Source organism: Pyrus communis, chromosome 9 (genome assembly GCF_963583255.1).
Source record: "Pyrus communis chromosome 9, drPyrComm1.1, whole genome shotgun sequence".
Taxonomy (NCBI): domain Eukaryota; kingdom Viridiplantae; phylum Streptophyta; class Magnoliopsida; order Rosales; family Rosaceae; genus Pyrus; species Pyrus communis.
The window spans coordinates 9784652-9799815 of NC_084811.1; the positions used below are offsets into that span (position 1 = coordinate 9784652).

At 36.9% G+C, this 15164-nt stretch overlaps 2 protein-coding genes across 6 annotated transcripts; both read right to left on the reverse strand.

Moving 5' to 3' along the window:
* Positions 1-452: 452 nt before the first annotated feature.
* Positions 453-5144, reverse strand: LOC137745846 (interactor of constitutive active ROPs 2, chloroplastic-like). 5 transcript variants are annotated; one of them, XM_068485876.1, is made up of 4 exons: positions 4866-5144; positions 3419-3502; positions 2535-2706; positions 453-2406 (listed from the first exon to the last, which is right to left on the reverse strand). In XM_068485876.1, the coding sequence occupies exons 2-4, from the start codon at positions 3445-3447 to the stop codon at positions 748-750; spliced, it is 1860 nt and encodes a 619-aa protein (XP_068341977.1). In that variant the 5' UTR covers positions 3448-3502; positions 4866-5144; the 3' UTR covers positions 453-747. The 5 variants fall into 5 exon arrangements, with proteins under 5 accessions (XP_068341977.1, XP_068341974.1, XP_068341976.1 ...); XM_068485873.1 differs by having other exon boundaries at positions 2535-2709; XM_068485875.1 differs by having other exon boundaries at positions 3419-3532.
* A 4434-nt stretch (positions 5145-9578) lies between these two features.
* LOC137744210 (low temperature-induced protein lt101.2-like) lies at positions 9579-10169 on the reverse strand. Its single transcript, XM_068484073.1, has 2 exons — positions 10095-10169; positions 9579-9671 (listed from the first exon to the last, which is right to left on the reverse strand). The coding sequence occupies exons 1-2, from the start codon at positions 10167-10169 to the stop codon at positions 9579-9581; spliced, it is 168 nt and encodes a 55-aa protein (XP_068340174.1).
* Between the last annotated feature and the right edge of the window lie 4995 nt (positions 10170-15164).

Below are 15164 nucleotides of genomic sequence, written 5' to 3' on the forward strand. Positions count from 1 at the left end.
ATTGCTGAGAGAAGCACTTGCTTTTTATATTTGAGCTAACCCACAATGCTACCATTGTTTTCCCTTTCAGCTAACCCACAATGCCACTAATGTTTTCCCTTTCAGCTAACCCACAACGCTACTATTGTTTTCCCTTTCAAAATTTTCTTTTAAAATTTTTTATTACAAGCGATATTACTACTCTAACTTTAAATTACACTAAGAGGAGAGAATGATTTGAACCCGAAACAAAATGAGTTAAAGAAAAATGACATTCGCCAAGACAATCCGCCACCTGCTTTCTTTCGTCTTTCTAACTTGAAAAGGCGAAAACTTTGCGCAAAGGCAAGCAGATGCATGAGCATTTTGAACTCTTTCGTCTGGAAAATGGACAGTGCCCGGGCTTGAATCCGGAAGGTCAGTTCGGCACAAAGGACTGGATGCATTTAGCACAACATTAACATAATGCAAACTGCATTGATCCAATATTGAAACTGATTTAATTAACATAAAATGGAAAGGCTCAAAGTAAAATACAACATTAATCCAAGTCTTTCATAGCGATACATCATGTGAGAAAGGACTCTTCAAAGTTCACCAGTTTCCACATACCTATACAGTCTGCAAATGTCGGTCTTTAACTCCACACGAAACTCGGGTGCTAGCAGCCTAGCACCCTCCAAAATACCTGTCAAGATTACAACAGAACATACTGAATCCAACAAAATAACAGCAAGCGACGATAAGCAACTTGTGACATAATTCTGACTACTTTTGGCCTTTCTTCCATAACACGCCGATCTTCTTTAACATATTCCCATTTTTCTTCTTCGGCGAGTCATCATCCATGTCTTCTGAATAAGGTGAATTCATAGGATTGTAGTTGTTGCTGTCAAGAGAACCTGTTCTCTCAACAAGGTTCCCATTGTTTCCAGTTGAAAGCATGGCAGCAGCTGCCTCAGCGGCCTTCCTCCACTGATCCGCCTGCACCTTTAACTTCCTTAACTCAGCCTCCAGTTCAGAATTTGCAGCCTGTGCTGCCTCCAGCTGCTCAGTCACCTGTGCGGCTCTCCTGGTACTTTTATCTGCTTCCTCAGTCGCATAGCCAAGTTTCACCAAAGCCTCTCCCTCTGCAGCCCTTGCAGCTTCCTCCGAAAAAACAGCCTCATCATTAACTTTATTCCTCTCGATTTCCTTGTTTTTTAGTTCCATCTTGAGCATTTCATTCTCCTCAGCTATGTTCTGCAATTCTGTTTCCTTATCCAACAAACTTGCCTTCAACTCTACCATTACAGTCTCTGACTTCTTTAGCTCCAATTCAAGTTCAGATTCGTCTTCAGTTGATAAATTTTTCTCAACTTTCAAGGCCACCCCATCATTTTTCTTTGATACACTCTGAATTTCAGTTTCCTTATCCATTAGCTGTGCTTTCAAGTCTTCAATATGATCCTTCGCTTTTTTCAGTTCTGCTGTCAGTTCAGCTTCCCTCTCGGACGCTTCAGATTTTGCACTGTCAACTTCCTCATACGCATTCCGAATCTGCAATGTGCTCTGAATGTATTCTTCCTGGTACCTGACCTCAGCTGCATCCAATGCAGATCTCAACTGACCCACTTCGGATTTCAAAGAATTCAGCTCTGCTTGTAACTGTTTTCTTTCTTCATTTTCATCTTCCTTAACAAGTTTTACATTGTCTGTAGAGTTTACCGAATGATTGCCTTTCCTATTAATCAGTTCTGCTTGAAGTTTGCTCACAAGACCCTCCAGTGATTTAACACGAGCATTGGATTGCTCCAACTCCAACGATAAGGAGTTGCAAGACTCTGTGGCTTTGATCCCATCCAATTTGAGCATTTCTATGGTTGCATTTGCCGCTTCCAATTGCATATGAGTGCTTTGTATAACTTCTACTGCCCGGGATTCGGATTCTTTGCATTCATTGAGCTCAGCTTTCAATTTCTCAACCAGGGAAAAAGTTTCGGAAAGTTCCTTTCTCAAGGTCTGGATCTCAGCATATGCCAACTCTGCATGCCTGTTTTGAGTGTCCTCAGACTCGGCTACCCTTTCGAGCTGACCCTTTAGCTTCTGAATTTCATTCATGGCAGAGGCCAGGGCAGCAGAATCCATTGACCGCTGCTTTTGAACAGCCTCAAGTTCAGACTCCCATGCTCTATCCCGATCCTGAGACAGTTCACGAAGCTCTTGAAGACGAGCATCTTCAGAAGTAGAAAGTTCCATCAGTTGCTGTTGGGATTCTTCAAGCTTTGCAGACATGGCTAATATCTGGTTCTTCGCTTCTTCAGCCTCCTGCTGGGATCGTCTCTTCAGTGACTCAGTTGTGTTTAACTGGTCCTTTGTCTTCTTCAGATCCTCTTGGAGTTGAGCAAGTTGTGTTTCCAATTCTGACACTCTTTTCGGTTGCTTCTTCTGAAGCTCAAAACCAGGGAAAAGGGAAGTAATTGAGAAACTACAATCGTTTCGAATTGAATGATAAGAAACCACACTAGATAACCTTCTAGTCGCAACTCTTAAAGACATAAGTTATCATGGAATACCTCAGGTACAGGGCTTCGTGGTGACATGCGCTCATTGACTTTTGGACTTCTGTTTTTCAGGGTCTTAGTCGCCCTATTTGGAGAGGATACAGAAACCGGCTCTGATCCAGGTGTCTTGGTAGTTCGAGGCTTTACTGGAGATCTTCTTTGAGGCACTTCCAAAGAGCCAATTCTGCTATCAATACGAAAAGGAAGTTAAATATTAGAAGACATGCATCAAAGTACTCAAAGTAAAGATAAGTTTCACAAATTTTTGCATCAAGAACACGAAACACAGAAAAAAAGATAGATGCGGATACAACTTTGTTACAAATGGATTCACCCATATCTGGAGGATATACTGCATAACAACCATTTACCAAAGCAATACCTTCGTTGATTTGTCTAACTTACTTTCAGATACAGAGCGATAATAATTTAAGCAGAAAAGAGAGAAGTATTTTACAAAATTATAACTTACAAATCAGCATTTCAATTCTGATGATACTGGCATATAAAACGAATTCCACATGGATAGATATAAATCCGAATTCATACTCAGTTAAGTTTAGATGAGGTTTATAAACTTTGTTAAAAACTCAAAGTAAAATATTTCTCAAGCTGTTTATTGCTTTCCTTTTACTACTTTATTCTAGATAGTTACATATAATTTGAAGCATATGATTTTCGATGACAAGTATCATTTAGAACACCATCCTATTTTGCTTTCTTAGCTAATTGTATCACCATTACTTACCCAATATGTCAAAATTTTCCCATAACGAACACAGAAAATTTGAAGTCTAAGAGTGATTATTAGCACACTATAAAATTAAGCAAACAACACTATAAAATTAAACAAAGTTAATATTCTTATAAAAGAAGCAAATAAATGTTGATCTTACTTTGCTTTTGGTGTCTGCATCTTCAACATCTACTTGTTATAAGTGCTGATTGTGTTATCCTAATTCGATCTCCCTTTCAAATCCCTGAAAGCAGTTCGGAGAAACGATCTTTGGCTGAGATAAAGAAACTTCAAAGAGATTACCATATATATATGCACACAAAAAACACAAGAAAAATGGCTCACTAAAGATGGCCACCTTAGATCCATATAAAGTACAAAAACTAACAAACAAACAAACAAACAAACAAACAACACCTGCCTTCAAAGAAATCCCACAGTAAGCTAACACCACTACTACCAACCAATCCCACTAAATATTCAATATATATTTAAGAAAGAACGCTGCAGCTGCAAGATTCATCGAGTCTCATTAAACAAGCTAACCTTTTAATTTCCCTTTCTCCCTTTCCCACCTTTAAACTACATTCCAAAAAATGATTTAAGCCACAAGGGACCAGCAGGAGTTAGAAAATGACAACAATAACCACGTGCGATTGCCGTGGCTTAATTTTTAATTTGCATCAGTGCTCATGACAAAAGGAGGATCTTTCGGTAATAACTGATTTAAGTGTGGGCATACTGAACCCAGCGGAAGCACAAATGAACCCCATTTCTGTTCTTTGATGAAAATCCACTCTCTTAAAATTTAGCTGCAAATTAAAAACTATGACATAATATTCTTGGAAATGCAGCAATGCAATAAAATGCAATCAAAAGCGTTCTTAAATTATAGTAAATTACAGAACCAATATATTAATGAAACCCATAGATCTGTGAACCCCAGATTCGCACAACAGATCTACAGAAAAAAATTGAAACAGGAAAAACTCAAAAGAGAGGCCATGGGAATAGAGCTTCCTGCTTAGCAAAATAGGGGAAAATAAAATCTTTTGCGGTGGAACAAAAAATCTGAAAGAAAAAACATGAAAAGGAAGAAACTTTAGCTCTTCTTCTCCAGCAACTCTTCAGAAATTGCCTTGCAAAGTAAGAGACTTTCAGTTCAAATACCACCAACCCACATTTTCATTTAAAAGCACAAGTTCCCAACATTTAAATTAAACCAAAAAATAACATAACATAAGAACAAACTAAAAGCAACAAAACCCATAAATGAACTGTCTAAAACAAGCTCTTTAAACCCAGAAAAAGCAATTAACCCAAAAATAAACCCCAGAAAAGTTGACACATTTTCCATAAGAAAGCAACAGAACCCAGAAATTCATAGACTAAAACAAGCTCTAAAAACCCAGAACAGACAACACATTTTCACCAGAAGGTAAAAAATAAGAGTAGACTCAAGTTGAAAGGATAGTATCAAATGGGAAAGGTTTTGCAACGAAAACCATGACATCAAAATACCGTTAGAATCCTCCTCCTCTTCGTAGTTTAGATTAGATTAGAATGTCGTTCAAATAAAAAGAAAAAACCTTGACATTTGGCCTTACCACAAAGATCTCTGCCTCTGACTAGGGTGGCTTGCTAATATTCCTCAGGTTGGATAGTACTAATTAGCAGATGTTTGGCAAAAGACAAGAAAAAGGAAAAGAAAAAAGAAAGAGGCTTTGGAAATGGCAGAAAACCCTAGAGCTTGCTTGGTTTAGAGTTGCAGCAGTAGCATTGGGAGGGTTTGGTAGCTTCTGCAGTAGCTGCTTCTGTGTGCCCACTTCCCAAGTGAGTGAGACTCTTTCTCTCCATTTCTTTGTATTTGTCAGTGGAGGGAGGGAAGTGAGCAACAGACAAAAGCAATGCCTAAATTGGCTAATAGAAATTTATAAATGTTTTTACCCTCACGCGCCTATTAATCCACATGTTCCCACTCACATGGGTTTGCTGATAGAGTGATAGTAGGTCTTAGTCTTACCTTCTATGATTGCTACAGCCACCCGAATAGTTTTTGAGTAATTATCGTGGGGTGGCTTAGCTGCAAGAGATGAATTTCAGATTCATATTCGACACGGTATATTTTGAGTTTAATTTCAAACACTTGTAAATCACACGATGATTAATTAGGTGAAATTGAAATGTTTCTGTTAATTTTTTTAATCTTTAAAATGATGAATTACCGTAATGAAATCACTAACTAATTCCTTTTTTTAAAAAAAAAAAAAGGTTTTTGGGGCGAAGAGCAAGGCTTAATTCAAGTTCCAACATCCAAGAACAAATGGGGTTATTTAGTGATTATATATAGTGTACTCTCCCATCTTAAGCTAATCTCCAATAATTTGTTTCCATTAGGCCCCCTATGCATGATTTATTGGTCTCTCAATTCCCTTATAAAACTCATTTATTTGGTTGTACAACGAATCTTAGGTACCCTTCATGATATACGTAACTGATCTTGATTAAGAAAAAAGATAATGACAATCATTCAGGTATGCATGCATTAGCGTGAGTTGTTTATTGGTGTGTGTTGTACGTAGGCATTTTACAATTGTTTTAGGTGAGTTTGATTCACACACACACAGATATATATATATTGTCCGTCAACAATCATTTTGGTCATTCTGTGAAAATTCTGTTAAAAAACTTTGTTAAATAAGGACTAAAATGACAAAAATACTGTTAATTTAATAAACAATGGACCAAAATGATTTGACAAAATTTGAGGGTATTTTTGTCATTTTATCCTTATTTAATGAAGATTTTTCACAGAATGACCAAAATGATTGATAGTAGACAATCTTAGCGACCACTTCTATCAGTTTCAAATTTCAGAGACCAAAGTGAAGAGTTATACCAATTTCAAAGACCATGTTGGATAAAAGCCTCTTATAATCTCCAAGCTTTACTCCCATAGAACTCAAGAATTGAAATCAGTCCCATAAACTTATTTTCCGCAATGTGCAAGAGTTTGATTCTTATACAATTCGAATCAAACTTAATTGTCCTTATTGCGGAAGGCCTTATAATATTGCTTAATAAAGATTGCATACTTAATTAGGTTAGGAGATTATTCATGACCCCGATTTTCAACAGTGTGAATAAGACTTTCAAGTTATAATTACTCAAAAATAATGGAGAGTTGTTAGTTCTTCTCAATTCCCATGTTTTCAATTTGATTCATTGAATTAGAGCATATCATCCTTCACATACCCACCTCTAAACAGCTGGTTTGCACAGGCAATTGGGATACACTTGGATTTGTCAAAGCTTCAATTTTTCAAAGTTTTCGTCAATGATTTTAGACCCCATTGGCTATAAACTCATCACTGTGTAGATCCCAATTTGTGGATCTCCAACATCTGTCTTTCCATTGACCTAGGACTCTTGCCTGGTCAATGCAACTGAATTTTTTTTTTTTTTTTTTTTTTGGGGGAAACTAATGCAACTGATATTTAGTAACTGACAAGACAGATTGATTAGGCTTTGGATGCATTTTCAACCATCACATGTGCTAAGTCTTCTGCTTCGGGTTACAGGACACAAATGGCTGGTAATTAGCTAACTAGTTCCCTTCTTTCATGGGGTCCCCCTGAAATTACACCAATGGGCCCCCAAAACTAGGATACTAACAAAGAACAATATGGGCAAACCGCTTCATTTCTGCATGATCAATCATATCAAGCAGACGAGTTGTCTTCTTGGAGAAATTTTTGGATACAGACGTTCAAACCACGTTAATATCTGATTACATACTTAAAGTGCTCGATCCCCCTCTTTTGTGCACATACCTCTTTTTGTCTGATAAAACAAATTTTATCTTGTTATTGTTACAATCAATCATTCCAATCATCAAACTCAAAGAGTCTAGTGTTGTTATTTATTGTCACTACGTTCCCATGTCAAGATGAAGCATAAGTTTGCTTTGAACACCCTAATTTATTCAAAGTAATAGCACTATATGAGAAAAATTCTTAAATGTGGATGCTTAAATCACGTAATTGTTTGATTGCACACACAAAGTGTCTCGTCCTCCTTGTGTCTAGTGCCTTGTATGGATAACCACACACAAAAATTATTTTGTGTTAATACTACAGCTAGTCGTCCATGCGCGAGTATGGGATTCCTTCTCATTGAAGCAAACATGACCCACAATGACAATATATCCAAAGTTAGGATCCGGCCAACGCACACATGGGCACCCAACTTAGCCTACAGTAAAAGCTTAAAAAATGCAAAAAACAATGGAAGATAGCCTTCACATATATGCCAAAGTATTGTCAAGTGTCCTTGTAGTGTGCATGGCATGAGTTGATATAATTAAAGAATGGTATCATTCTTTATTTCTTTAATTGTGGCATTTCAAATGTGAGTGGAAATAAAGGTCACCCATTGATATATACTCGTCCTATATTGTAGGACAAATGGGCAATCCATATGTTTATTTGTACAAAGCCCTTTGCTTTGTCTGCAATGAAAGCAAGTTGGTATCATATAAAATAAGGTATAATTTTGTTCATTTCTTTGAACTAAAAGAGGTAAAAGCAACTAACAAAAACAAAATATCCATTTGGAAAGCAAAGGGAAAGTCACACTCGTTGCTCAAAAGTGGATTAGAAAATAAGGCTTTGGTTGTTGTTTTAAGACTTCTCTGAGAGGGATGGGGTATTTTAATACATATTAGTCCACAACAACCTGATGTATCATAGGCTAGCCATCCGATTAGGGTTTTTTTTTTTTAATAAGTAAATTAGTTTGTTGCTTGTTTGTCTGTAAATTACATCATTTCTCAAACTGCTATGGAAAAAAATAATGCCTTTGCTTAACTAACAAACATGCATTTTGCATTATAATTGTTTTATATTGTTATCAATATACAATTCTAAGATTCTCATTCTAAAGACCTGTGAGACCCCTTTTATATGAGTCCTCAGATTAATCTTATGGTAAATTAAGTCATCAACTTAAATAATCTATATTACACTGAAACAAAACACTAATTCACAAAACCAAAAAAAAAAAAAAAAAAAAGAAGAAGGTTTCACGTCAGGTCGAATCTCATCCATCGGCAAAACCTAATCTCCTCATTGAATATAAAAACCCAGAAAATCTAATTGCATAAAACCCTAATAACTTTAGACATCCAATTTCATCGAATCTTTTATCAATAATATTCAAATCTAGTTAGTTACAAACACAAAAATTTGAGATTGTGTGGTTTCGAAAATTGGGATCCCTTTCTTCTTGAACACATGAACCCTTTTTTCATATGAAAATTTTCGACAATGGTGAAAATTTTAAAATAGATCCCTCTTCTTTTTTCATATGCGAAAAGTAAACAACAAAAAACTTAGGTGGAGTAAAGGAGAATGAATCATTAAGAGATGGAGGAAGGAAGGGGATGTGGATTAGAGAGACAGTAGGGGAAGAAGATGGAAGACTTCATGCGAGAATTTTTTTTAATTTAATCACTTCGCAAAATTATTTTGTTTCGTGTATCATAAATTATATAAGTTGATGGTTTAATTTACCATAAGATTAATCCAAGAGCTCATATAAAAAGGACATCAAAAGTCTTCAAAATGAGAATCTTAAGATCTGTCAATATACAATTATCAAATCACTGTTACTAATTGAGGCTCAGTGGTATTTGTTTGCACCATATAAAAAAAAAATTCAAATTCGAATCTCGAATGATTAGAAAATTGATATTCATTTAGTATTAAACATATATAATGTCACGTTTTTTTGGAGTTGATCAAATCAAAATCTTAGTGCAATGTAGTCATTTTGGGATTGGGTTCCCTCCTCATCAATTCACAAAGCCTTATTCGGCCCAAGGCGTTAATTATGAGTTGTTTAGAAATGTTTTTAAAATTGCTAAAAATCCTTTTGTAAAAGTGCTTATAGTATCTATCTTAGTAAAAATACAAATGAATTTTAAAATGGTTAAAGTGCTTCCTAATTAAAAGAAGCATATAACTAGTACTTCTTAAAAATGTACTTAAAGTGCTTTTCAACCCTAAAAGCACTTGAACCAAAAGCATTTGATACACACTTCCAAACATGCTCTGCAGGAACAATTGGGCAAAGTCCAATATTTATACAAGACAATGAAACAGAAGAAATCTAGAAAGTCCAAGTATAAAGGTGGACTAATTACACAAACCACGATGAAAATTTAACAAAAATGAAGATTTATATCTTAAAATATGTCCATCAGATCACACATTACACAAATTGATCGCTAATTAAAGATGTAATGTAAACTTAAATAATTACGAAGTTTCTCGTAATATGACATAAAGTGCATATATAATTCCTGGTATATACCCAAATAGCGTCAGCAATAAGGCAATCCAAAACTCCACCTGCAATTTCACAAACAAACCTATATAAAAATAAATAAATAAATAAATAAATAAAAACCCCTAACACCACACAAAAGCGATGATAATACTTTTTAGTACCATCTCAACGGACTCTAGCCACGTTAATTGAAAGATATCCAATTAACGGGTAAGATAATCATGTAATTGTATAAACAAAAATTGTTTTCGTCATAACTTGCTAAACTAGCTTCTTACGATCGCCAAACGAAGATATATAACTGCATGATTTGCATACACTTGAAGATAAACATACAGTTCTATTCAATCAATATTAAGAAAACAAGTATTTCAACGCATACCCATTAGATTCCAACTTTGCGTAGACAGATTACTAGATCGCCAGTTGAAATGGTAAATGTAAAAGAACTCTCATTCAATACAAATGGTGACAACGTGACTTACCGCACAGCCATAGCGAATGATGACACCAACTGGTGGAAGAATTATGGCACATACGACTTCTACGCATGTCCTCATCTTATTAATTAACTGAGTTTTTATTGCTAATTCGTTTGTGGGAGAAGCCTTGTAATCTGAGAGCCGATGAGAAGAACATGCAAAATTAGTTGTGGAAAGCCGCAGGAACTAAGGCTACGTTTGCATGGCCAGCAATACACGTGTCTATCATTCCACCAATAAATGCTTTGGTGGGTTTACTTTTTAGGATTATGGGCTTGGTGTGCTTTGACGGGTGGATCATACACCAATTACCAAAAAGTATTAGAAACCATCCCTTTTCGTTATTGGAAAAGTTTGAACACCAAAAGATATTTAAAGAAACAACTAAAGGTATTAGAAACCGATTCATGTGGTGTTTTTATGGGGAAAACTAGTCCTTGATCATGGACGGTAGCAGCAACTAAGTCCATTAAAAAATCAATCTTCGTGTGAGTCGCTATAATTTGTGATTGTTACAAACTGCGGGAGTTATGTTCTCTAGAGCATCAATCAAAGCTCCGTCTTCAGGGTCCTTTAGTTTTAATTATCGTTCATTGCAAAGGTCATTGGCTGGAGGAAATTGAGTTCAACTCTCATTGAAAGCACCAATGTTGGAGCCAAATTTGTGCACATCCCTTAATAGAGACGAGATCCAATTACAATTGTCCATGATCTCCGACGAGGGTAGATGGGGTTGGTTGTGGAGTGTGGTTGAATACAGATTAGATTGCCGTGTAAGTATATAGGAAAACAAATTAGGCTCACTTGTATATTTTTGTTTTTTAGAAGAATATAGAGATATTCCATTGATATACAAGAATAGCTACAAGCCTACAAGGGTTGCCGTGTAGATATATTCCTAAAGTAACCAATATATTGCTATGGGGATAATTTTCACAAACAAACATGCAAACATTATAGTCCTCTAAATGGCTACCATAAGCACAAGAACTACCGGTACCAGCTCAAGTATAGCCATCACACATCTGCCACAAATACGGCAGCCTCAAGAGACCTATATTGTGGAACATGCAATGTCATCAACAATAAGCGAGACCACACAAAATCATTGCTAACAAACGATGCCACATTGCTTGTTAGTCGGGACATCACCAGCTAGATGCGGTACAAACACAAGTACACTAAACCTACACTACGGCGAAAACAGGAGCCACTGATTGGCTCATCTTCATAGCGAAATAAGAACACCCAGCTAGGACCACCTGCGACTTAATTAACCGGTTCTAGAGAGATCCGCAACCACCGAGAGAAAAGCACCGCGAAGCCACCACAAATCCGGCTAGGTAAGGCGGTGTCCACGCTAATTGCTCAAGAAGAATAACTCCACCGTGGAGACCAAGCCATAGGAGGTGGATCTGATCCACCAAAAATAAAAAAGAAAAACTAATAAAAAAAAACTTAAGGACTTTGAGCTTTAACGATAAAAGCAAAATAAAGGGTAAAGTGAATAGTACCATGATTGACTTTTTAGTGTAAAGATGTGATTTTTTGTTAAAATGAACAGTACCGAGAGTTTTTTGTTAAAGTTCCAAATAAAAAACCAACCAACCCACAAATTTGTGCCCAAATCAAGGGTAAAAACCTTGAGAGGAGCTTGAGAGGAGTACAAATTTTGATTTGGGGCGGAGGCTCCAACAAAGCCATTGAAAAAATATTTGCCCACAAAATGATGGGCGAGAAAAGGTGCTAGTAGCAAAAAGTGGATTCGGTAATTTACAGAAGCAATTCGTGTCGTTCTATGTGGTTGAGCAATAAAATGTATTTTTCAAGCTAAACGTTAAATGTTTCAAAGAGTAAAAGAATCATGGAATGGACACTATATTGCAGAGTTTCAATGATACGTTTGTACCAGTAGTAAATAAAAGTATCATTAACATAAGTTGTCCTAGTAGGAAAGAACGATATATTGCTGATTACAGGAAATAATTTCAAGATTTTAAGGGAACCAATTAGGTGAAAGAACAGCTATTTAAGTTATTTTCTTATGTATTTAAAAATATAACTACTTAACAATGGTTAAGTAAAGACGCATGGAACGTTTTATGAAGAGTGATGAGCAAATTCTCACTCTAATACTATTATTAACGCTGGATTCTTTTAGGCCTACCAGAAGACTACAGAAGTTAGGAAGAAGCCCAATGTAAAGCCACGCAAGCCCAAGACACCAAGAAGCCCAAAATGAAGCTCTAAAATAAAGAATTCCCGAGTGATCTAGGTCGACCGACGGATTATGCATTAAGTTTGAACTGCCAGGTTGAGTTTCGATGTCGAATGACATGAGCACGTGGGCTAATTGACAACTTTATGGCACAATGCTCAAGAAACAAGCTCACTTAACCATCTACTCAGGACATGTGATGATTACCAACCAATCAAAGTCTATGACGAGACACAAGGCAAAATTGGATCGTCGAGCTCAAGCAGGTTGCTTGGCAATGCTAGGCAGATCACCAGAAGATAGAAGAATGCTCAGCATATGGGTCGTTGGATTTTTATTCAACGGTTATAATCATTATAATTTTAAAGGACCTTTCTGTTTGTAGTCGTTGGATAAAAATTCAACGGCTCACGATGATTGGTTATGAGAATCCTCTTCATTAGCTCAGAAGAGAATCCAAATCCAGCAGATGGACTGCTTAGCAGGCATGATGCTCTACAAACGACTGCATCTCGAGGAGCCCCACAGCTAGACTACCATTAAAAATGAAGGTGCGTTGACTGATACCAGATATTTGTTAGATTAGATATTTTGGTTTGTATTTATTAGAGTGGTTGGGAAGTGCCACGTGATGATTGTTTAGGACCGTCCGTTTGACATCCATGTGAAGGGTGGGTTTGCCAATTTAAGGCAGAAAGGCAAAAGAGAGAATGGGAGGCTGGTGGGGGGAGAAAGGCTATGTTCGAAAATTTTCGAGATAATTTCAATTTTGTTTAAAGAAAAGAGTATACCATGCATTACATGATTACACATTTACACTAAAGATGTAGCTATATATTATAATGTTCTACAACACTAACATGTTACATGCACAAGTTGTGAAAACTGTGATATCGATACCGACACAAATTTACAAGACGTACGCATACTGATAAATCAAGATTCGTCCTCTGTGTAGCAAAATTAGCTATAGCTAGAAAGCTCAACTAGTGAAGGCATTCCAATTTATAAGGTAGAATGGTCCCTCACTAGAAGATTAAGAGCTCCAACGCAATTGTTACAAAGTGTCAAATTGGCCTGCAAGTTACTGCCAATTGGTTAATCATTTGTCCGTCTCATGCATTATTGTTGTAACCTAGCTAGCTTGCTAGTTATATATGCAAGTATTGTTTCAGACGTAACTTCCATATATGCATGCATGCATTGTTTTGTGGAATAAATTCCAAGGGTTAGCTGGCGTACATGACAGCGGATTAACAATAATGCTACAGTGTTCCATCCATTTGTATCACAGTGCTTGTATCATTAACCCTAGACCCTAAACTTTTGCTTCTCCCGCTCTCCTCGTTCATTCATCTTCTCTGTCACTGAAATAAGTATATCTGGCAATTTACACTTACATGATCCTCAACATAGTAGGAGGAGTAGAAAAAAATTTCAAAACTCGAACTGAATACGAAATCATGAATATACAAAATTTACACGATCTCAAGATACAAAATTTTTAATATCTCATTACCCAGGGATTCGTCATAGGTTGGCCAAGTGAATGTTGGGCCTTGGGTGAGGCCACCCAACATCTACAATGCGTCAGATGATCAAGGCGAACCTGGCCACTACGGAATGGGAGCTGTTCTCATTTTGCCTTCCTTCCGTTGAAGAACCAACAACGTTGACAAGGGTGCTGCAACACTGGACATTAGGGATGAGGCGGGTATAGATAGCAAGGGAATCCAATTCACTCCGATCATCCGAGGCCCGGTCAAGGAGGAGTACTTCAAGTACTACCTAAATTTCACAGGAATTACTATGATCTGCTCTATGGCCTCTAAGATGCTGGGTCCAACTCCGATGATCTGGACATTAATCATGCAGATTTCATTTTCCTCGGCAAATTCAGAAAAAACCTGAGACAACTCCCTCATTGCCCTGCCGTCGAAACTGAACTCAATTCTCGGAAATAGCTCATGTGGATGCCACCAAGTCTGACCAAATCGCCTGTGGCGTAGCACAAGTCAACTCTTGTCTTGCTATCCGAGACAGGTATGACTCCATAACTTGTGGCCAAGTACTCGACAACATCGGAGCCATGGCTGCCAAGTCCTTGTGAAGGGATATCGAAGCCATACATGGCTTCGTAATAAATGTTGGAACCCCGCTGATATTATTGCTGATGCAACATACTATCCGTTGGCAAAGCGTGTTGTGGAATACTTGGCCACAAGGTATGGAGTCGTGCCTGTCTCGGATTGCAAGACAGGAGTTGACTTGTGCTACGCCACAGACGATCTGGTTGGCCTTAGTGGTTATCCACATGATCTGTTTCCGAGAATTGAGTTCTGTTTCGACGATGGGGTAATGATGGAGGTGTCCCAGGGTTTTTCTAAATTTTCTGAGGAAAATGAAAGTTGCGTGATTATTCTCCACACAGGACCCAGCATCATAGGGGTCATACTGCAAACGACAGAGGTTTTTGTTTGATCTCAACCACTCTGTCATGGCCTTTGCTCCAAACCAAAGCTAGCGTAATGTGCTCTCTGTTCGGTCTCCAAACGTAATAGCAACTGTACCAGTGTTGATTTATAAATATAATCTAGTTAATAAAATAGAGAATTCTATTTCAATCCTTGAAGAAGATTACTTTTAGAATAATATCATGTGTAAGATTAAAAACTAACTTTAGTCTTTGGGATTAGTTGTAATGATCAAATATTAATTACGTTGTAATAATTATTGAGCTTATATTAATTAGGTTGTAATAATTATTGAGCTTTTGTATATAGGTTATATATTCATCCTCATAAACAATAAAAATATTATTTGACAATTATTATTAAGTCCCATAATAAAAAATG